The sequence below is a fragment of the Symphalangus syndactylus genome, chromosome 3, assembly GCF_028878055.3.
Source record: "Symphalangus syndactylus isolate Jambi chromosome 3, NHGRI_mSymSyn1-v2.1_pri, whole genome shotgun sequence".
NCBI classification, from domain to species: domain Eukaryota; kingdom Metazoa; phylum Chordata; class Mammalia; order Primates; family Hylobatidae; genus Symphalangus; species Symphalangus syndactylus.
In genome coordinates this window covers 25796684-25821086 of record NC_072425.2, presented here as the reverse complement: position 1 = coordinate 25821086, position 24403 = coordinate 25796684, and the positions used below count along the sequence as shown (strand labels likewise).

The 24403-nt window shown below is 42.0% G+C and overlaps 1 protein-coding gene across 1 annotated transcript in view; it reads right to left on the bottom strand.

Annotated features, from left to right (window-relative positions):
• Nucleotides 1-16130: 16130 nt before the first annotated feature.
• BRINP1 (BMP/retinoic acid inducible neural specific 1) overlaps nt 16131-24403 on the bottom strand; it is a 205191-nt gene continuing 196918 nt past the window's right edge. The window contains exon 8 of the mRNA XM_055271306.2: nt 16131-17718. Within this exon, the coding sequence (XP_055127281.1) occupies nt 16578-17718 (1141 nt within the window). The 3' untranslated portion in view covers nt 16131-16577. The remainder of the gene's footprint in view (nt 17719-24403) is intronic.

Below are 24403 nucleotides of genomic sequence, written 5' to 3'. Positions count from 1 at the left end.
GCGGTGGCTACAGAACAGCGGATTTTCGTGAGACCACAAATTCAGCTGTCTGATAGTTCCTCTGGAAGTTTTGTCTCAGAGGAGTACCCGGCCGAATGAGGTGTCAGTCTGTCCCTACTGGGGGGGGTGCCTCCCAGTTAGGCTGCTCAGGGGTGAGGGACCCACTTTAGGAGGCAGTCTGTCCGTTCTCAGATCTCCAGCTGCATGCTGGGAGAACCACTACTCTCTTCAAAGCTGTCAGTCAGACAGGGACATTTAAGTCTGTGGAGGTTCCTGCTGACTTTTTGTTTGTCTGTGCCCTGACCCCAGAGGTGGAGCCTACAGAGGCAGGCAGGCCTCCTTGAGCTGTGGTGGGCTCCACCCAGATCGAGCTTCCTGGCTGCTTTGTTTACCTAAGCAAGCCTGGGCAATGGTGGGTGCCCCTCCCCCAGCCTCACTGCCACCTTGCAGCTTGATCTCAGACTGCTGTGCTAGCAATCAGCGAGACTCCGTGGGCATAGGACCCTCCAAGCCAGGTGCGGGACACAATCTCCTAGTGTGCCGTTTTCCAGGCCCGTTGGAAAAGCGCAGTATTAGGATGGGACTGACCCGATATTCCAGGTGCTGTCTGTTACCCCTTTCTTTGACTAGGAAAGGGAACTCCCTGACCCCTTGCGCTTCTCCGAGTGAGGCAATGCCTCGCCCTGCTTCGGCTCGCGCACAGTGTGCTTCACTGACTGTCCTGCACCCACTGTTTGGCACTCCCTAGTGAGATGAAACCGGTACCTCATGCAGAAATGCAGAAATCACCCGTCTTCTGTGTTGCTCGGGCTGGGAGCTGGAGACTGGAGCTCTTCCTATTTGGCCATCTTGGCTCCACCCGCTTTTTTGCATTTTAAACATTGGCAGTATCTTATGTCTTGGAGACCCTCAGAGTCGGAAGTCAACAATAAAAAGCACAGTGTTTGCCATGAGGTCAATGTAGAATGTTGTCGGAGGACATGTCCTGGCCTCCAGGAACACTGGGAGTTCTACTTCTGGCAGCACTGCTGACTTCCTGAAATATCCAAGCAATTTTCTTTCCTCTCTGTCACTGAGTCTGCATAGAAGAGCACCTATTAATCAGAAGCATGTTCCATGCATCTCTCTACTTCCTCACTTATTCCTCACGTAAGAATGCAGTGAGTGTTCTGACAGTTGTGTTTGAGAGATCAAGTGACTTTTTAGGCTCTGTCTCCTTGCAAAGTCATGCATCAGTCTTCTCCCTAACATGCCAAAAGCTTGGGAGGGAAACTCATTCCTCACAGAGGACTGTAGTCATCCAGGGCCATTTGTGACTGGGTGGGTGTACCCGTAATTCTGGGGTATAGTCATAGAGAGCCCTTTATGATGTGCACCTAAGCCACATCCACAGTCCTCTCCTTTTTCAGTGCGACAGGCACAACATAGATCTCCAACTGTTTAACCATTCTCAAGGTCAGCTGGTTTAGACTGCAGGTGACTTTGGACCCCCTAAAACACCATCAAAGAAGGCACTTTACCTTAGTGAACCTAGGAGTCCTTATTCACAGAATGGATATGCCAGCTCAGTTGCTCTCTGGAGTGTGAAGACGAATAAAGAAGATGATGAGTGGGGAAGCAGATAGTTATATAGGGGTGCCCATGACTACCCTGAAGCTTGACGATTTACTGGAAGAACTCACAGAAGTTGTTATGTTAACTGTTAATGGGTATTACAACAAAAGACACAAACTAAAATCAGCAAAGGGAAAAGTTGTATGGGGTGAAGTCCAAGCGAAACTGCTCATTCAAGCTTCCAGGTGTCCAGTCCTTGTGGAGTTGCATGGACACTTTAATTCTCCCAGCAACATTGTGTGATAATACATGTGAAGTGTTGCCTCATAGGGAAGCTCACCTGAATCTTGATGTCCAGGATTTTTAGCAGGGACTGGTTACATAGACATGCAACATCTGTATAACTGATCTCAACTATTTTGATTCCAGATCTCCAGAGCAAAAACAGGGATTCACTATAAACAACACTTATTAGCAGAAGCTGTCTGGTCAAACTGGTACAGCACGGCCCATGGCCCTAAGCATACAAAAATACCCTTGTCAAGCAGAATAAAGCAAGGTTCAGAACTCGTCTCCTAAGAGTTGGCCAAAGACCAGCCCTGAAGACAAATCTTGCTTGGGAATGTGCAAGGTTTAAGTAACCCAGGTCTGCTAAATTAACTTTCATTTTCTGCCCAATGTTTAATTATAAAATACTCATCTATGAGATTAGGTTTCCTACTATAATAGAAAAGTGCTGATAATAATGAGGTCTGCATTTCAACTAGAAGTTTGGTACACTCAAACATATGGTAAAAACTTTCTGAATTGAGGAAGATTTCTAGTACATTTTCCTTTGTTTTGAGGTAGCAAGCCATTTAACTGCAGTACCAAGCACATAGTAGGTGCTCAAATTTGCTTGATTTGAAAGAAGGAAAGAATGGCTTAACAATATGAGCGTGGGTGTCAGACAGAGCTTGTGTGACTACTGCTACTACGAAGTTTCAAGACCAAAGACACTTGCTGAGAATCGGTTCCCTATTCAGTAAAATGAGGGTGGCCGTGTGTATCTTGCCTTCAGAGTCTTTTAGATAATTAGATATATAGATGTATACCTCAGTGTCAGGCACATAAGTGATAAAATGGTCCTGTTTCATAGCCACAGTCAGAAGTCAATTCATCCTAAGAAGGCCCACTGCTTACCTATGACTTTATTCCACATGTACTGAACTGTCAATAAGACAAACCACCAAGAAAGGTTTAAACAAGGATATGGTCATGCTAGACCTTTGCTCTGATAACTGTGAGAAATGTGCCTCAACCCAAGGATGTGCATCTTCTCATACAACAGGATGCCTGCTTTTTTTTACACTCAGTGTGAGGTTTCCATTCACTTTCCTTCTTATCAGATGTCTGAAAAGTACATATTAAGGCTTCAAACATTTTATTTTTTAATCAGCTTATTAGAGAGTTCCACATACCATAAAGCTGTTATATGGCAGCAAATCCCAGCTGCTGTGAAGAGTTTCTTGCAACGTGACAGATTTAGGTCAGTGTCATTAACAAACTTCCAGATTGATGTTGCCAGCTTGATGATCACAGAAGATGGCAATTCCCTTTGCACGGGGACGGAGGAAAAGAGGATTTGTCACACTATATAATTCTGCACATTGTGGCCCAGGCAGAAAAGATGTTAAATATCTACATGGGCTTTCAGCAGAGCATTGGAATTGGAGTCAAATGTTTTCAGTCTTGCCTTGTCTCTGCAGTTGATTCACTGCATGATCTCGGTGAGGTCTCTTTACTGCCTGGGCCTCTGTGCATCTCTGAAATGAAGGACATAACATATGAATGCTTCTTTTTTTTCCATTCAACAAATGCTTACTGAGCACATACCTGGTGCCAGACACTGTGCTTGCAGTAGGAATACAACAGAGATCAAAATAAGTATTCCTCTTACCTTAATATACAATGTGACTTTCTAGTTGCTCTATTTATATATGATGGATATTAGTTTATTCCACAACATGCAATGCTAGAAATGTTACAGGTCTTTCTTTTTAAGATATATTATTTCTGGTTCTGAATTGCCTCCCACCTGATTAGCAGGATGACCATTGCCCTCATTAATGAAGTTCCCTGGAACCTCCTTTTGGAGATTGCATCAATTCTGCACATATGGCCCCAGGAAAATGAGACAGAGGTCTGGTTAGTGGTCAAATCACTGCCTTGCAACCAGTCTCTGGAAATGTTGTGAAGGCATCCTTTGAGGGTGTTGCTTCCATGGAGAATCACACTGAGGCCACTTGTAGTGTCCTCTTAATGGTCTTACAGTCTCCACAAGAGGACCTAGGTACTGGCCTCAAGGGCACACACCAGGCATCCATTTTCCAAGGCACCTAGGGCAGCAGTTGCATTGATCCAGTTCTCCGTAGGAGAGCAAAATACAGGTCTCTATCCACCCATTCTCAGGACATCTGAGCCGGGATTGCCCAAACAACCATTCTCTCTTTTGATTCAAACACTTATCTCTCTCCATCTGGCCTCTACCTACCTCTACAATGATTGCCTAATTTTTAATAGGCTACTGTATTCGTCTGCTAGGGCTTCCATAACAAAATACCATTGGGTTATTTAAACAACATACATGTATTTTCTCAAAGTTTGGAAGGACAGCAGTTCTAAAATCAAAGTGTCAGCAGTTTCAGAATCTTCTGAGGCCACTTTCCTTGGTTTGTTGATGACTGTCTTCTTGCTATGTACTCACAAAGCCTTTTCTCTGTGGACTCACAGCCCTGGAGTTTCTTTGTGTGTCCAAATTGTCTCTATAAGGACACTAGTCAGATTGAATGAGAACTCACCCTAAAGCCTCATTTTAACGTAATCATCTCTTTAAAGGCCCTATCTCCAAATATAGTCATATTTAGAAGTACTGAGGGTTCAGACTTAAAACACATGAATTTTAGGGGTACACAATTCAGCCCATAATAGTAATTATCACTATCTACTGCTGCATGGGATGCCATTTTTCTGAACTCGGATAACAATGGCAGCCGTGAAGATTTGCACTTCAGCTATTCTGTTAATCTCCCAGAGGAAGTTGTGTGTGTGTGTGTGTGTGTGTGTGTTGTTGTTGTTGTTGTTGTTGTTTCAGGACAGCCTCTGAAACTAAGAGGAAGGTTTTAGAGGCTGCTAGTCCTTCTCAAAGATACAAAAGAGAAGTTAGAAGACAAATACTGCAGTATGTGCATGGTACATGTGAATATACAGAAAGGAATTATGATGGATGGTTACCTCTTGTTCATTAATCATGAGCCTATATTCAAGAAAATAAGAGACAATCTCTCAGTTGGGGTATGCTGCTTCATTTATAATAATAATGAATAATATTAGCTATATTTATTTTGTTTATACTATGTATCTGTGCTTTATATGCAGAATCTCCTTTGATTCTCCAATTTTAGAAAGGCATCATAAGGATCAAAACCAGAAATTTGTGCAGATAATGTGCTTTCAGAGGAAGGGTGAAGAGGAACCAGTATTTATTTTGTTCCTTCTAGTGCAAGGTGCTATTCCAGATATTTTCTCTTCATAATCTCTTTTAATCTTCACAACAACCCCATAAGGTGGGCAACAATATCTTCATGTAAGAATAATAAAATTAGTCTCAGAGAGATTAACTAACTTGCCAAAGTTCACCCAGCTAAGTCATAGTGCAAGCCAAGATTCACTCACAAGGGAAATTGACTCCAGAAGCAGTGTGCTTAGCCACTATTCTAAAAAGATGAATGGTTAGGATGAATATTTTGGGTCATCACTGTTCTGGACAGAACTCAAAACGAGACAGGTCTTTTGGAACGGATCAGTTCCTGGGCAAGTAGTTGGTTCACACACAGCTGCTACAGTGTGTGGGAAGATAACTACTTCAATGGGTGTTACCTGGTGTAGGGAGGATGAAGATAATAGAGAGTAACGGAGAGGTAGTCCAATCAAACAGCATTGGGGACAGTCATAATAGTACATGGAAATGGGTGACAGGGATAAGCCCTATGACTGATAGTCTTGTAACAGGCAAAGACAGAAGAAATGACAGGTAAATGGATGCTATAAGCTCATGTGCAAGAGCAGGACTCTATACATCAAAGAAGGAGTGGGGATGTGGCAAAAAACAAAACAAAACAAAACAAAAAACCAAACAAACAAAACAAAACTAGCAAGGTTCCCTTACTTCAGGGACAGGGAAACTAAGAAGGAAATCAAGGAGTTCAAGAGACTGGAGCAGGGATCCAAATACTGTGGTACAAGAATAGAATAGGATGGGATAGCAGAAAGGCTGACTGGATGCTGGGTACTTTTGATTATATTTCGTCATGCTGGAAATTTTGCAATGGCTGCCAGTAGCTCTTAGGATAAAGTCCAAAATCCTCATATGACTTGCAAGACTTCATCATATGACTGCCTAATACCCTTATCTTCTGCTACTACTACTCTGTATCCCCATCCCCGGTTCATCCACTTCTCTCATTTCCAGCTGAACTGGACCACTGCCTAAACTGTGTACTCCCCATGGAAAAATGTTTCCTTTGCTCTCTTCATTCAATTTGACTTATCATTCAAGACTCCTATTAAACATCAGATCCTCAGGTGCTTTCTGCAACCTTCCCCTCCCGGTCCAATCTAGGTTAAGAGTCCATGTCATGCACTCCAATAGCATCTTAAACTTCCCTCTCCTTAACATGTATCACACTTAAAAACTAATGCTCAACTGCCTATCTGAACTGCAAGCCTCAAAAAATATGTGTTGAATGAATTAACATAGAGTTGAACTTTAACACCTTCAGTCTCTACCGACTAAGGGTAATATTTTCTCCATATCTTACTTTGAGATTGAACTTGTAGGTGGTAACCAAGAGGCTGCAGCTATTGGGAGTGATTGCCTACATGAGCTGGCAACTGGGTGATATGGTTTGGCTGTGTCCCCACCCAAATCTCAACTTGAATTGTATCTCCCAAAATTCCCACATGTATGGGAGGAACCCAGGGGGAGGTAACTGAAACATGGGGGCCTGTCTATCCTGTGCTATTCTCGTGATAGTGAATAAGTCTCATGAGATCTGATGGGTTTATCAGGGGTTTCCACTTTTGCTCCTTCCTCATTTTTCTCTTGCCACTGCCATGTAAGAAGTGCCTTTAACCTCCCATGATTCTGAGGACTCCCAGCCATGTGGAACTGCAAGTCCAATTAAACTTCTTTTTCTTCCCCGTCTTGGGTATGTCTTTATCAGCAGTGTGAAAATTGACTAATACACTGGGCATGTCCTGCTGGCCTCAATTGCCACATCAAAATGCAATGAAGCAGACTCACCAAGTTCTTGGCTCGGCAAATCTCTCTTAACCCACCGAGTTTTTGCAGTGCTTGAAGAAAATAAAAATAATATTTTTTCTCCTTATTTTTCCACTAATTTAGATGGATTGTTTTCCCCTTTACCTGCCTTCTGTTCATCCTTACCCCTCAGAGGACTCTCTTCCCAGGGGCCTCCAATTTGCTGGTGTCCCTTGTGTTGGAAGAGGGGTTTTAAAGGAAAGTTTGGTCCTTTTCTGGACTGCAGTAGCAACCCTTAATGCTACTAGGACAGAACTCACTCCACTGTTCCTGGCGGGGTTGCTAAGCAACATTCCTGATTGCCTTGAAATGGGGTGAGGCTATAGGAAGCTTTGTCAGGGGAGAGGACACTGGGAACAGTCACTGGGAGCTCCTTCCCTTACAAATTTAGTCTTTCATTCTCTTGTTTCCAGATTCCCTTTTTTTTTTTTTTTTTTTTTTTTGAGACAGAGTCTCTCTCTGTTGGCCAGCCTAGAGAACAGTGGCATGATCTCAGCTCACTGCAACCCCTGTCTCCTGGGCTCAAGCAATTCTTCTGCCTCAGCCTTCTGAGTAGCTGGGATTACAGGCGTGTGCCACCACATCCGGCTAATTTTTGTATTTTTAGTAGAGACGGGGTTTCACCATGTTGGCCTCAGGTAATCCACCCACCTCGGCCTCCTAAGGTGCTAGGATTACAGGCATGAGCCACCGCGCCCAGCCTAGATTCCATTTTAATTATTTAAAAATGATGTCTCCTCTGATGGTACCCTGCTGCCATTTTGAGTTTAAAGTACATTTGTTGTCATTGGTCACTTGTGAACTTCTGGAAGGCAGAGATTTATCTCTAACTCTTCCACTCAGTTCCTGTGCTGGAGAGGATTTCGGAGGAGACACATACACAATAGGGAAGGCCAAGGAGCATAAAGAGACAATGATTCCAAGTCTTGGTCTTGAGCCATGTCTGGCTCAAGGGAATAATGAAAGCTAACTTCAGCTGAATGCTTACTAGGTGCCAGGAAATTATAGACAGGGCCTTAACTGCACTAACTCATGTAAGCGATGACACCCTGGCAAAAGATGTGTCCTCATGCCAACAAGATGAAGTAGGAGTTATTCTACCTACATGACAGATGAAGAGACTGAGTTTACAGAGATTTAGTAACTTTCCACGGCCACACAGTTTGTGAAGACCAGAACCAAGAAGTAAACCCCTTCAGGCCTTTGGCCCCCTGCTGCTAACCACTCCATATCATCCTCATGTCTTAATGCTTGTGCTAAATCAGTAATTGCAAAACTGAAGTTACCAGCCCTTTCTCGTGCCTTGGTTTCCTCACCTGTATGATGGAAATAATAACAACTCTGTCTTAGAGATTTATAATAATTAAATAAGATACATTTCAAATACCTGGGACGTCACAGAGGCTCAGTAAAAATTATATGCCTTCTTTTCCTCTTCTATCAATGTGTGCTGAATCCTAAGACTTGACTGAACCTAGAAGAGCAGAAAATGGCATTTATAGTTCCCTTTTCCGGAGACATCACTTATAGAAGTAATGCTTTCATAAACGCTTAAACTTTCTCATTATGATAAACTCTTAATTCTGCCTGTCAAAAATTTCAGTGTCACTGTAAGAGATAGGAAATTGGCTCACTTCTTATGGTCAAGGATAAACATTCTTGGAATTTTGGGATCAGAGAGACACAAATAATATGAGAAAGTAGAATGACAGAGGATGCTGAACAAGGACAATGATGCCTTCACAGGGCCCCACTTACTTTCTACAGAAGTCATTCCTCCTCCTCATTCATTCTAAAAATCCCCTCAAGCTATGTTGGTCTACATTGAAAGGACCTCAGATAGGTTTTCAGGGGGCTTGGACCAGACTGTTTCCCCACTCTACCCACTATGATGAAATATGGGAACTGGCTGAGTTGGAGATCAATGGCCTTCATTATGTGCCTTAGTGCTGGGGAACAGACTACAGTTTTCATTACCTGATCTAAAATACCCATGCCACTGCTCAGTGTCTGCCCATGTCACTCCCTTAGTACCACTCCTTCCCAGACAAGAGTGATGCACAGTCAATACTGCTTTGCCAGAGAGAGCTGGCAGCCCTACCTGGAGCCAGTAGGCTTCCCTGAGGTGTTTGAGAAGGAGTAAGAAATGCATCTGTGCTCTGAGTCAGACCACATTCTTCCAGATGGAAAATCTGCCCTCCAGAACAGGCAGAAGCTCTATGATTTCGGGTGGCAGTACATTTAACACTATCCAGATACACTTGACTCTGGCTCATGGAGGGATTTCACGGTTCTGTATTGAAGGAGCGGTGCCAGGTGCCTTTAGAGTCTGAGCTATCCTTACAGATAACTTTCTTAGAGGATTTATTTGTATCTTTTGGGGAAATCGCATGTGACAAAGTTAGAAGACCTGTTTATGGAGACTGACAAATCATAATTCCATCATGGCCACCTGTCAGATTACTTGGCTGCATGGCGGTAGTCAAATTACTTCACTTTTCTAAGTCTCAGTTACTTTGTGTGTAAACTGAAGTGTTAATTAGACCGACCTCACTGGGTTGCCACAAAGTTAAATAAGATGTTATGATCTGAATGTTGCTTATTCTCCTCCAAAAGTAATGTGTTGGAACTTAATACCCAAGTTTTAGGGTATTATAGTTTTAAGAGGTGGGGCCTTTGGGAAGTTATTAAGTCATGACCTTACATTCGCATTAATTGGGTTAGTGACCTTGTAACAGAAGCTCAAGCTCCCTTACCCCTTCCACCATGTGAGGAGAACAAAGCAATAAGGCCATCTCTGAGGAACAGGCCCTTATCAGACACTGAATCTGCTGATGCCTTAATCTTAGATTTTCCAGCATCTAGGACTGTGAAAAATACATTTTTGTTGCCTATAAATTACTCAGTCTCAGTATTTTGTCATAGCACTCCTAACAGACTAATACATAAAATAACTTGCATCAAATTCTTACTATAGTACTTGGCTCTCCCTAGTGTATTGAGCTCAACTGATTTTAGTTTATTAAGATTAATTTGTCTATCAAAATTATATTTTTTATTTGTGCCATTTATTTAACAGATAGGCTCCTTACATGCCAGACACTGTTCTAGGTTTTTAAAAAGTATTTAATTCTTATAACACCCATTTTAGGGAGGACCTACTAAGAATCTCCTTTTTACAGAAGAAACATTTGAAGCAAGAGAGGTTAAATATCTCAGTCAAGTCACAGCTGGTATATGGCCAACCTCTATGTCCCATTTCCTGTCTTGAAATCTGTGCTCTTAGCCACAGCCATATGCTGCCTGTTATTTTCTCATGTCAGGAATAAGGTTGAGTGTAATGGTGAAATCACTAATCTGGGAATTAGAAAATTTGAGTTCTAATTCTGGTTTTATAGGTGCCTGAAAATTCAGGAAAATCCCAGAACCTGGGTCTAGTCTCTAAGCTCAGAATACTTTTGTGCACTCACAAAATTGTTAGGTGACATTATTATTAATTTATAATTATGTGTTACACCATTAACACCATATAATTAACAAACCCTTGGCAGTGTTTATAATCATCCCCAATTTATAAAAGCATTACAATCTCCTTACGCATTCAGGCCTGTGGCAAAGTCAGTACAATCTCTGCTCCCTGGTTAAAGCTTGCGGGGAACACTAGACAGGGAAAGCACGGTCATCTCTGGTGACATCAGCACAAAATTCAGACTTTCAGTGTGGGTGTCCCTTCTTTCTCCCCATCATCAGCTCTGCAGCTTTTGTTTAAAATTTTTATCCAGGCCATTTTCTTCCTGGACTGGGATAAGTATCTCCATTTAGAAGTTTCATGAAGACCATGAAGCCTGAATGTGGAAAAGGCTCATTGTCCACTCTTAGGGAGAGATTGGCCCTTGAGTAGTATCAACACAGATTCAGGGGACACCTACCAAGTGAGGGATGTTGGGAGTGGAGGTCAAATATTCAATCAGAGAGCAACTCAACTTGTGATTCATGAAACCTATTTGTTTATTCCAAGCTACTTGGCAGATATTTTTCTTTTACTGATTTAACAATGTTTCCTTCAAACCTCATGCCCACCATTATCCCAGGTTCAGTGATCTAGATTCTGTCTACTGATGATGCCATATATATCAAGGCGTTCCTTTTCATCCTTTAGCCTAACTCTTTACTTGCCAGTTTAGAAGCCTCTTTCTTTCAGTTAATACTCACAAATAATATATCTACTAAATAAATGTGTTTCTATGATATATATCAGGGTTTTGTTAAAGTGACCATAACTACCATTCCTATCAAGATGTTTATCTTTATATAAAGACTGCCTTCTCTGATGGGCAGGAGGGTGCTATGCAAGCTATATTAACTTGGTAAGTGATCCTAGTTCAAACTATGCATGAAATAGTGAAAAGGGAACTAAACTCATGGTTTAGACTAGATCAGAGGTACTCACCCAAGGCTGGTAGCATTCCAGAATGTTCAAGAAAAGTTGTTAAGGGATCTGTGAAATATTATTGAAAAGTGTATGTGAAGGTACATTTTTATTGGGAAGGAACCTAGAGCTTTTGATATCTCAAAGAAATCTGTAACTTTCCTCAAATTAATTAAAATTAAAGAGATTTGTAATTTCTCCCAAATTGACTAGGTGACAAGTTTATTTAATAAATGTGATGTTATTTCCCACTCATTGGTTCAAATCTATCCCATTGCATTCCTTGGATCCATGTCAATTTGTGAGTTTGCTGAGAAGGGAGGAGGGTTCCAAGACAAAGTAGTGAGAGAATATACTATGTTCCTTGACTGCAAATGCTGACAGTTAGATCCAATACTGAAAAGTAAGGAATGGCATTATATGTGTAACTGCAGGTCCTGACAACAATTTAGACAGAGAAGGAATATTGATGAGTTTACTCAGGCAGCCTCCTCCTTTTAGGTTTTTAGAGTTGCTAAGGCTGGAGTCACTGATATGCAATTCTCAAGAAGAGATCGACCTCCACTCAGCCTAAGATTATTATGAACATCCAAGGATTTAGTTGATCCTCAGTTGGAAAAATGTCTATGTATAAAATTTTGGTAACAAGAAATTATATGTTTTTATATGTATATATATATATGATCTGGCAGCATATATATATGTGTGTGTGTGTATGTGTGTGTATATATCCATATAGATATGAAGAGAGAGAGAGTGTTTGGTAACCCATTAGTATAAATATCATGGGGTTGATCCTTGATTCTTACACTAACTAGAAGATTAGGCTAGAAAACCTTTTACTTACAGACAGTAAAAAAAGGACTAAACTCACGGTCAGTGTTCAAACTTTTGGTATAATCCTCTCTTTATATAAATTCTTTATATAAATTATATAATTATATAATTCAAGAAGTTGAAGTTTTAAAGATCTGTAACATCTTCTTTAGCCCTAAAAGTCTGTAATTCCACCCGTCCAGTCTTCTCTCCATTTGTCCTGGTAAATTAATCCTCTGTAACTCTAATAAAGTAGTTTTCCTAAAAATCTATCTTGACTGCCATGAACAGTGCTACATTAGCTTTCTTATAGTCAATATGTGTTTAATATGTTTTTGTCAATTCTTTTATTTTCAACCTTTATCTACTTTTAAATTTATAACTTGTAGTCTCTGGTTTTTTACTGACCAGTTTTATCCAATTATATTTATTATGATTATCAGTATAGTAAGTTTCATTATTGTACATGTTTGTATGTGTCCAGCTATTTTAATGATTCTTTTGTTGTCTTTTTTTGCCTTCTTTTCAATTATGTTTTTCTCTATTAACTTAAAAGTTATAGGATCTGCATCTATTATATTAGGGGTTAATCACTCCTCAGTCTTGAACTCTATGGTCTCTACCCCTGACATTTCTCACCATCTAGTGGATGGATCCATATCATTATTATCATTTTCTTTCTACAGAACAGAGTATAGGGTAACATATTTGTCATTTGGATCATTTTATCAATACAGACAATCTAACAAGATACTCCACATTCCAAATTATATTCTTGGACTTGAATAATCCTGAAGCCTCATTCCTATTGTGTTCATCTGTTTTGCTCCCCCACCTTTCTTCCACTTTGCAACATGTAGTCTCCATCTAACTTTGATTTTAATCACTGAAGGGAGCCTTGCTGTTACTGTGACCTCTTCTTGCCCTTCTCTTTGAAGGGGGCAGATGTGCCAGGGTCCAGAATTTTCCAATGATTTTATTTGATAGCTAATTAATGTCCTTCTGTGGTTTCCATAGCAATGCCACGCTTTGCTGCCAGGCCTTATCCAAATGGGCATTCTGTTCACTCTTGTGTCTTAGCATCAGCATATTAATCAGACACCATAGGTCCTTCGTTGCTGCATCAAATTGGTAAGATACTAATTGAATTAAAATATCACTTGGAGGCTTCAGGCTTCTCTTCCAGCTAGAGGGGAACCTTATTAGCTCAAAGGGCCAGCCAGACCCAAGCAGGAAACATTTGGAAATCCACATAACTTTTTGTCCTTTCATAGCAAATTATTTTTTTCTCACCATTGAATAAATATTTTGATGGCTGAATTCTTTCTCTTTGAAAATTGTTCTATTTCCCTGACCTTTCTAGTCATTAGACAATGCTGTATTCTTTCTATAAGATGAAGTGACTGAGTTAATATTTTCAAGGTGAAGGGAAGAATTTTTCCCACACCTGCAGTGGGTGAAGTCTGGAAAAGAACCCAGATTGAAGGTCCTAATTGAATTGTGATAAGGATTAAGTAGCACACTGCATATGAAGATGGCTTAGCAATCTGTAAAGTGCTGTGTAAATACAAGGGCTTATTACATTAGGAGATTTTGGAAGTGCCTGGAAGGTATAGATGAAGGAGAAAAGAAAGGGAGGGAACTGAGGAACAATTAATCCTAAATTCATTCTTTAAATCATGAAGATTATGGATAATTGTTTCTACTGCTCATATAGAGTCAAAATCCTCACTCTCTTTGGTAGGTTTACTATTTCAAATAACACCTTTTAAAATCACTATTGGAACTGACCCTTAAATATGCAACGTATATTTATACCTTATAATTGTTTTGCATCCACTGTTCCTTTGGTCACTCTATTGTTTTCTACTTGCCCAACTCCTGATCATTTTTCTACACTTAGAATGAATAAGTCCTTTCTGTAAAGGCTTTTCCAACCCCATAAACAGAGTTAATACCTCCTTCAGGGCTCCTATCTGTGTGCCTGAGTGCATGAAAGCACTGATCATGGTAAACTATAATTATTATTGTTTTTTCAATTGGTTTATGTGTCTGTCTTTTTCATTAGTTTATGACTGGCACAAAAGAATGAATGATTTCCTTTCAAATCTATGTATTTCGGACATGCCCCATTCACCTGCTAGGTGTTTAATGAATGTTTGGTCATTGACTGGCCTTCTGCCAAATTTCATGCTTGATGGATAAGCTGTGATGTGACCTCTGGCATAAAGGATTTTTAACCTAAATGAGCACTGAACCTTCTCAAAATCTGAGGTCCAAATACCTATGTCAGTGTAAAGTGCATGCCACACTGTGAAAGTTGGTATAGAACATATGCTAATTCATACTAAAAACTGAAATATTAAAGTTGGAATTTACCATTCTTAAAAAAAAGAATCTTCCTCTCAGACACACTTAGACAAAGTAGATAATTCTTTACCTCTATGCATTGAAACCCTCCCATTCTTTCACCTTAAAATAAGCTACACTAGGGATGGTGTTCACTTTGTGTCCTGCTAACACAGACTTCAATAACCTCTGAGACAGTGCCTTGTATTTTATCCAGGAGGACATTACCATAAGAAGGAAATGCACATTGCAGAAATGGAGCCAGTGGGTGAAAGTATGCAAAGCTGGTGAAAGTATGGAAGGATATTGCAATTAGATCTGGTTTATAACACAAGCTGGAATGGGAGCTATTACTCTTCTTCCATGAAATAATGTTAATAATTCAAAGAAAGTGGAAGATAGAGCTAATTAGCTAGCTCCCTGTCCCTGGTATGATCTGGTCAGTGAATGGTGGTGATTTCCCAGTGATGAAGAGATTTGCACTGGAAGAAGTTTAGATCACAGTAGTTCTATTTTCTCTTCCAACCTTAAAATTTTGTGATTCTGCGTTTCTCTGCCAATGCAGAAATGAGGATCCAGATGCTCAGGAAGAACCTCTTGCAAGTACCACCTTAGCAAAAAGATGAACTCAGAGTTTCTGGAGACTAAGTAGTGATGTTTGACCAAATCCTTTACAGAACTGCTTTCAAATGAGCTGTCTTTGTTAGTCTTTCATCCTGATTTAACCCCCAAGTTAAAGCTGTCTTTCTTAGTCTATCATCCTGATTTAACCCTCATAAGGCCTCTCTCCCTTTCACAGATGCCAAGGAAGTGGCAGTGTTTATATTTCTGTGTGTGGGGAAGAGGAACGGGTGTAGGTGGTAGATGTGCATGTGTATTATCAAAGGAGACAGATATATATATATATATATATATATATATATATATATATACACACACACATATATATACACACACACATATATATATACACACACACATATATATATTTAGACTTCTTAGGGAAGTCTGTCTGGCAAACCAGTGCAATACTAAAACTTACCCTGTTTTTTGGTCACTGATTTTATTTAAACTAAAACTTTACCTTTAATATAGAAAGAATTTCTGGGAAACCTAGATTTTTTTTTTTTTTTTTTTAGAAAGCAAGTGGGGAAAAATTTCTTCAAACTCTCTCTATAAACAACCTCAGACTGAAAAAAAAAAAAAAACTTCATCCCTTGGCAACTACGTTGAAGGAGAAAATACAAAAGCAGCCAGTGTAATTTGGAAGAGGGTATATTGCCAAGGGAGTCAGAAAGTGAGGGTCAAGCCCTCATTCGGGCAGTAACTCTGGGTGTAATCATGGGCATGCCATTCCTCTCTGAGCCTATTTCTCAAACTAAGGAGTTTGAGGAGCTGATATCCAAAATTACTTTTTGTCCTGTGACTATGTGAATGTACCCCCTCCTAATCCCACCTACTGGCCAGCTTGCATTAGTTTTAATGTATTCAGAATGAAAGATGATGCCCTATGGGTAAGATAGCATTGTCACTGTATTCCCATCCTTGTGTGAGAAAGAGTCAAAAAGAAGAGAAAACACACACACACACACACACAAGGAATTAAGCATAAAGAGGGAATAAATCTTAACCGAAGAAATATCTTCTTTATCTATGTCCATTTCCTCCAAAAAGGAAAAATGGCAGTGTCAGTTGTACATTACATATATCTCTCTTTCTTTTTAGTGTTTAATCTTAGCACCTGCACAGCAGAGATCTTTACAATTCATTGCATATGCTTTCTCCCTTCTCCCCCAATACAGCACCTGAGGCCTAAGAAGCAACTCCCTCAATGCTCCACAAAAGGCTGAGACCCTTCTTCGTGACAGAGTGAGTATAGAAATAACAAACATGCCCAACGCTTTTATACAGTTGCTTTTCATTTCCAACAAATGAAGATTTTCCTCCTTTTCTTTGAATATTAATTACATTTTACAAATTTTTGTGGGTTTTTTGTTTTGTTTTGCTTCATTTTGTTCTGTTGTGTGTGTACAACAACAGGAAAAGTCCATAGCAAGGAGTCCCGGGTTAGCAGAGTTTGGCTGTCATCTGGTCCGACTGTTTGAGGATCTCCGTGTTGTACAGGTCCAAGGCGTGGTTCACCCTGATGATCTCGCTGTTGGTCAGTTTCAGGCGGTGTTTCAGCATACAGGAGAACAAGTCCAGCTGGGGTTTCCCCGGGGCCACAGGAGGGGCCAGGCGATTAATTCGGTCCCGAATATCCAACAAGAGGAGCATCACCGACGAAGAGGAGTAGAACTGGCCGCCCTGTGTGTAGGACTGGTTGACCTGCTGCACCGCGCTGCGCAGGAGGTCGGCATTGAACCTCAGGCTATACCCGAACACCTGCACGTCTGAGATCTTGATGTAGAACTGCCTCTTGGAGGGATCGGACAGGTCCACGGGGCCCTGGCCTGTCTCATTTCGCAGTAGGGTAGGTAGCCGAGTCCGACTACGTAGGTAGATGTGGACCGTCTCGAAAAATGTTTTCCACTGATTGCCCAGCAAAAGAGTCCAGTTGTAGCACTGGCTGTTTTGGAGACGGATCTTCTCCCAGCGTGGGTAGCCAAATTCCCCGAAGGGCATGTTCCAGCCCTCCGAATGGCTCCCGCTAAAGGGGTTGACATAGACAAAGAACATGGGGTCCAGGCTGCTGTTGCGCATCTGGCAGATGCGCATGGACATGCCGATCACCATGTGGATGAAGTCCATGCGGTTCTTGTTGCTCTTGAGAGTGAGGGACATGCGCTTGCGCCACCGAGGGTCAAAGAAGGTGTCGAGGCGGATCTCGTTGCTGATGAAGGTGGTGTGGACATAGAGGCGTGAGTCCATCTTCTGCAGCAGGTACTTCAGCTCCAGGTCCTGGAAGTCCAGGTCGGTCTCAAAGCTGATGAACTGCTCGCTCCGCTCCGAGTCCACGTTCTGTGGTTCGCAGCGGCCTCGATACAGCTTGTAGCCTTTGTTGCAGGAGCCGCAGAGGGAGATGTTGGCCAGGCTGCACATGGCGCAGCTGTTGTTCCCACCTATCACGCAGGGGATGGGGCGCTGGCACAGCGTGGTGCTGCCGTGGCACACGCAGCTCCGCTGGCTCTCCAGGAAGGTTCCCCAAAACCCATTCTCATTACAGTAGAGGAGCGACTGGACCCTTGCAAGCCACTGCTGAATTGTCCTGGGAGATAGATAGAGGAAAAATGGAGAAGGTTAACTACCATGAGTGGGTCTGTGAGTTACAGTTATCCAACTGACAATGCAAACTGGAGCTGCCCAAAGGATGAAAGAACTGGATGGAGCAGTGACAATAGGAAGGTCATCGAATATAAACATAAGAACTACATTGGAGCTCCTCGTAATGCCACAATCCAGCTGCATGACATCGTACTTTACCTTCCTAATGTTCAATGTCCTCATCTGCAAAGTGAAGGGGTTGGAGTAAATGTTCCTTGGGGTCTTTCCAGCTCTTTGATTCCATTATACACTAGTCCCAAAGACGTGTGATTCAGGAAATGAAAGTGTCTAGACTCAAATACCCCTTCTGGATGACAACATATTGTAAACAAACAATCAGCAATGAAAAAGACCTTAGCGGTTATTTGTTTACTTAAACCACACGTTTCAACCCCCATTACAGATTCCTCCCATGAAGGTGTATAACATCTAACAACTTCAACAAAAACAAATTATATTTTATCATACTCTAGAAATCACGTAGTGCTTCTCTATTGATGATCTTACATGATCCTCATGGTGGTTTTTTAGAACATGTTAGAAAGGGGTTATTTCCCAACAGATGATGGAGAAGGTGTGGAGAAACAGGAACACTTTTGCACTGTTGGTGGGAGTATAAGTCAGTTCAACCATTGTGGAAGACAGTGTGGCGATTCCTCAAGGATCTAGAACCAGAAATACCATTTGACCCAGCAATCCCATTACTGGGTATGTACCCAAAGGATTATAAATCATTCTACTATAAAGACACATGTACACGTGTGTTTATTGCAGCACTGTCCACAATAGCAAAGACTTGGAACCAACCAAAATGCCCATCAATGATAGACTGGATAAAGAAAATGTGGCACATATACACCACGGAATACTATGCATCCATAAAAAAGGATGAGTTCATGTCCTTTGCAAGGACATGGATTAAGCTGGAAACCATCATACTCAGCAAACTAACAAAAGAACAGAAAATGAAACACCGCATGTTCTCACTAATAAGTAGAGTTGAACAATGAGAACACATGGATACAGGGAGGGGTACATTACACACTGGGGCTTGTCAGGGGTTGGGGGGGCTAGGGGAGGGATAGCATTAAGAGAAATACCTAATGTAGATGATGGGCTGATGGGTGCAGCAAACCACCATAGCACATGTAACAAACCTGCACGTTCTGCACATGTATCCCAAAACTTAAAGCATAATAAAGGGGGGGGGGGGTTATTTCCCTGCATTTTTCCAGAGCTCCAAACTCTCCATTCAGTTGCATTTCTATTGCAGCCTCTGGGCCCCCTCCCCACAGGCCCTCAACACTATAAATGATAACCAAAGTCTATAATCTGATTTCAGCCACCAAAACATTCTAATGAAGACAGATATTCCATCAGATAAGAAGCAGCATCAGAGTAGGAACAAATATGCAAGACAGTCAGCTTAGAGGCCTCTCATCTTTCCTTTTTACTGTTCAAGTCACCCTTTGGCTGTCTTCCATGCTACCAATAAACCCTTGTGTGTCTAGCACTTTTTACCCTGCACAGGGTATTTTCACTCCAATTTTCTCGCTTGAGCCTCACAGCAACACCCTAAAAATACCTTGGAACTTGAGGTCAGTCAGAGACAGCTGAAAATCCTGGCTCCTCCACCTGCAAGCTGAGGTAATGCTGGGCAGTTTTCTTCACCTTCCTAATCATTCCTACCACACAGAGCTATGTCAGGATTATATGAATTTTTATGTGAAGGCTTAGCCCCAAACTTGGTACTTATTAAGGGCTCAATAAAAGTTAGCAGTTGTTATTCCTGCAAAGGGACTGTCAGCAATATTTTACAGACATGGCAATGGAAGCTAAGAGGTGAAAGGACATGCTCAGAGTCAAACAATCAGAGAGTAGTTCCCTGGCTCACAGCTGTGGCTTTTTGCATTGTCTGTCAAGCGAGAGTCAAGAGCACCTTTCCTAAGGCTGTCATGTGCTGTGGAGATGGTGATGGTGATGGTGATGATGATGATGATGCTCTCAGTGGTTCCTGATCTTCATTTTATAAAACTAGAAACAGAAGCTAATTTGCATTGTACTCTCTGTGGTAGGAAGTGTTAACAATCCGTCTATTCTATCACTTCCACTGATGAGCCACAATCCCCAAACCACAAACACCAAGAGCCTAATTAGGCAGCAGAGCCTAATGTTGAAAAGTATGGTTGTTGGCCCAAGCAGAGCTGAGTTCAAAGCTGCATTCTATAACCAGGATCAAGTCACTTCATCTCTTTAAGCCTCAGTATCAATATCTAAAATGAGGATAATAAAGCCCATCTTAGGCAGCTGGTGAGAGGATTCAGTGAGATAATATATTTAAAGTGCTTAAAAGAGCCTGGCACAGAGCAATTATGGAAAAGGTAATAATAAAAAGTACTCTTATCCCAGAGAATAAGCTCTTCCTTTGAAGGTATTGAGACACTCTCAGGGATTTCACTATCGCTCTGGAGTTTGAGGAAAACCATTTTGTTATATCCATTTGAAAATGGATACTGTTGAAATGGCTTCCCAGCATGCTTTGCTTTCAATGAGTTGCTTATCGGCTGGGAGAAAATGGCGGAATAATTAGTGGGCTCCTTGAAACCCTCTCCTTTTTAAATCCACAGAACCACCCGGCCCTGGCGATAAAACCTCCCTGACAGTATCCAAAACACTGTATTGAAACCCCTCGTTTCTTTGTCAGTTTCCCCTCCAGGCGCTTAGGCTTGAGAGGAGAGGTCCCTCCTTCTCCGAGCACCTAGCCCAGAGGCTTGCTCTACAAATGCTTGCTGAGTGAATCAGTGTTTGATGAATGAATGCATAAAGAATATTCATATTTTTCTTGTTAGTTTTCATTTAAAAAAGGAAAAACAAACTTCTCCCCCTCCCCTCAGGACTGCAGTATTCGTTTTCCGTACCATCCACCCACACAGCTCCAGGCCTCCCCAGTTTCTGCTTCGTGAGACCAATGCTATTACAGCCTGGAGAACAGCAGCAGGCCCAGCCTTCAGGAAACGGAGCTGGAATAACAATGAGGTATGTGGCTCCCACCTCCCAAACCAGAACATTGACTGAATATTGGGTATGAGTCATCTGATATTTTTGTGAGCTGCAGGGGCCCTCCACACGGCCCTGATTGCGTGGTTCCATCTGACGAGAGCGTCATTTCAAAATGCCTCTTTCACATGGCCCACACTTGCCCCTGTCACTCCCTCTCCAAGTGACAGGACAGTACCCCATTTAGAGTTCCTCTGTTCCCATCTGCAAGGCATTCTATAATCCCGTAGAGCGCCCCCTTTCTCGTGTCTCATCATTGGGACCCTTTGTAAGGACCACAGCCCCCACTCCTTGAATCAATGCTTCATTGTGGCTGAACTCTCAGAATCCTCGGTGAGGGAAATAAAAAGATGAAAGTTCCTGGTGATGCTGCAATAAGCAACGGGGCTAGTGGCAAATTAGGATTCCAGCCCTGTCAGGCAGGAGGAATTGGGGACAGAGGGCCTCTGAGATACATTCGCGAGCTGCGTGGCACCTGCATCTCCTGACCTCAGAATAATCATGAGGTTGTGGGCTGTATCAAAGGAGGCATTAATGATACAGCAAGAGGACTTAGAAAGCAGGTGGTGTTCACGAGGAGCAGGGAGCACGAGGCTGAGGGAAAGAGGAAAGAAAACAGAGGGGAAAGGTGGAGACTGGAGAAGGGCGATAAGTGGAGGAAAGGACTTGGTGTTGGAGATGGTGGGGAAATGTGGAGCAAATGAGCAGACAGCAGCTATGGAGGAGACCCTGGACAGGGAGGATGAGATGGAATGAAATTAGAGTGGGTAGGATAGAAACAAAGAGATGCAGCCAAGGCATCATCTGTGTTAACTCACAGATTTGGGAAAGAGCCCAGGCTGGGGTTCCTAATTCAACTATTGGATGGGCCATTTAAGGGTGGGCTAGTTGTCCATTCTCTTCCTTTTCTAGAGAGGCCAATTGCAGAGACAGTGGGGGCAGAGAGGTAAAGCAATGTTACCAGTGAGTCCTGATCCCCCAGGTCAACAAACTTTCTTTTGCTTTTCAGTATTTCATTTTGAGATTAGAACCACAAAAAGCTCATTTCATTTTGTGTGTGTGTGTCTTTTGAATACAAGCAAATTGCAATAATGAGGAAAAAGCCTCAATCAAATCAATCTCCTATACCTCCCGTATCTCCAGCCAGTTCTCTCAGTAGTTATCATGGATAGTCATAAACTCTACAAGGTTCAATTGTAGGCAGTGCCCTAAACCAGCTGAGAGCATCAGTGACTTACAACTATTGAGTTCTCACTGTATATCAGGCATAGTGCTGGAGGCTCTTCATACTGTCTCCCTGAACAGCACCTGAAACCACCTCCATGTTAAAGACAAAGAAAAATGAGTCCTTGAGAAGGGAGATAACTAACTTGTCTAAAATCACAAAATTTGGTATCTGAATGTGGAGTACCTTTGTGATCTCAGACAAGTTATCAGTGCACTTTCTTCTAGGTATCATAATGTAAAATTATAATGATATGGTGAGCAAGAAGAAGAAAGCAAGACACAAGAAAAAGAAATAAATTGAAATAATGGAAAAATACTGAAAGTTTGAGCCTGTGAAGGGCCTATCATCACATTCCTTGCTTCCTCTGGACCTGCCAGGGTCCCTCTCCTCCACTCACAGATAATTGGGGCTCCCGACAAGTGCATAGGGAGATGCTGGGGATCAGGGATAGCAGGGATTGTGATCTATAAATACCGTTTCCCAGGCTAGTTGGTGATAGCCTGCCTCAACCTTGGCAACAGAGAAGCAGCTTAATAGGCTGCTCCAGAGGGGAGGGTCTCACAAAGGCTGACACAACCCCACTGAAAGCCAGTCAGTGTGAGGCAGGGAGGAGCAGGTTTTAAAGTGCTTTTCTCTCTCCCTAAGGATCCAAAGCATCTTCCATCTGCAGCCAAAGCTGAGATGCAATACATCCAAATCAGCATCTTTCTGTTGGATGGGATTTCAATTCATTCTGATAGGGGGCTGAGAGGAGAGAAGGAAGGAGAAAGTAGGAGAAAGAAGGAAGTTGCATTTTCATTTCTAAACTGGAAAACCCTAGAGCCTGATTGGTAGGTACCCACACTGGCTCTGAATAAAGCAGTTTTGACCATTAGAAGCAGGGAAACTTCAAGAAGAAACCTTGGGAATGTTCATCTTTCTCATGTTTAGACCTGAACACAGAGACTTGGTTGCTGAGGTCAAAAAAATCAGTGTTTCTTAAGTGTTTCCTACATTGTGGCAGTTACCACTTTATCCTCACATCAACCCTATGAGATAGGATTCCCTTGTGATTTTTATCCCACAGATGAGGGCATTGAAGGCCACAGAGAGACTGCGACTCACCTTGGTCACACAGCATGGGAGTAGCAGAGCAAAGTTCGGGATTCTTGGGTCCAAACCCAATACTCCCTCAATGCCCGTGCTCTATATTCCCTGCCCTCTAAACCCCCGACTGGAGGAGAAAGAGGCTCTGGACCATGTTAACACCTCAGCTGCCCCCCTGCAGGCTCTGTCTTTGCCTCAGCCAGGAATTTCTGGCAACCTGACAGGTCTCCTGGTGACACAGCGTGGAGTCGCTCATCATTTCGAGGACAGTCTCCGCCACCCAGGGCTTCCTATCAGTGCTTTCAAAGGTACACATCTCCCTTTCAGAACCCCCTGGCTGGGGAGCCCAGGCTGGGGTTCCTAATTCAAGCAAACTCCCTGCTGATTTTAATTGGAGGTTTTGCCTAAGATGGGAATACAGTGTGGGGCCAGTGGCATTTTAGGGGAGATCATACAAATCGAGTGCCAAGGAGAGAGGAAGAGAAACAGATCTAGGTTAAAATAGAAAGCTATAATCCATAACTCCCATTTGCTTACCAGGAGTGTGTATTTAAAAAAGTACAGAGGAAATGAAAAAAAAAGAAATTGGAGCTCTGCATTATTCTTTTATTTATGCCCTTTGCTTTTTCCTTGGCATTTCTTTGACATTGTAATGGGTGCCTGAGTAATTCTGTGACTCCACAAAATGTATATTCCACAGACAACAGACTAAACTGAGAAGACAAACAGTTGTTTTTTTAGGTTTCTGATGATGTGCTGTTCTTTAGTTGTGCTGTGTGTGACTCTCTGTGCGTGTGTGTGTCTGTGTGTGTGTGTGTTAAAGAAGTGGTATTTATAAGAGATGAATACGTCAAGTCAGTGGTGTCAGAATGCTTGAGATTCCGGTGAAAAGAGCCTCAGAAATGCTATGGATGTGCTAGTATGAATTATAACTGGCCATCAGACTCACTCTGTTCACTATTTTTCCCAGATAAATATTTAGCTTTTAATCATTACCCTCTTTAAGTTTCTAACATTGCTTTAATAACATGTTTTTCCTTCTCTCAGTTCTTCACATGGTGTCACAGCCTCATTGAGTAGCTCATAATAATAAGGAAGAAATAACAAAAGAAAATGTTATGGTCCCTTGTCATGCTGAAGCTATTTTCTAATTTTCAATTGTGGAGTGAAGGTAATAGGTCTTACTAGAGAGGGCAGAGGAAGAGGGAAGAAGGAGAAGAGCATCAGTGTAAAAAATCCAATAGGGTCTTTAAAATTA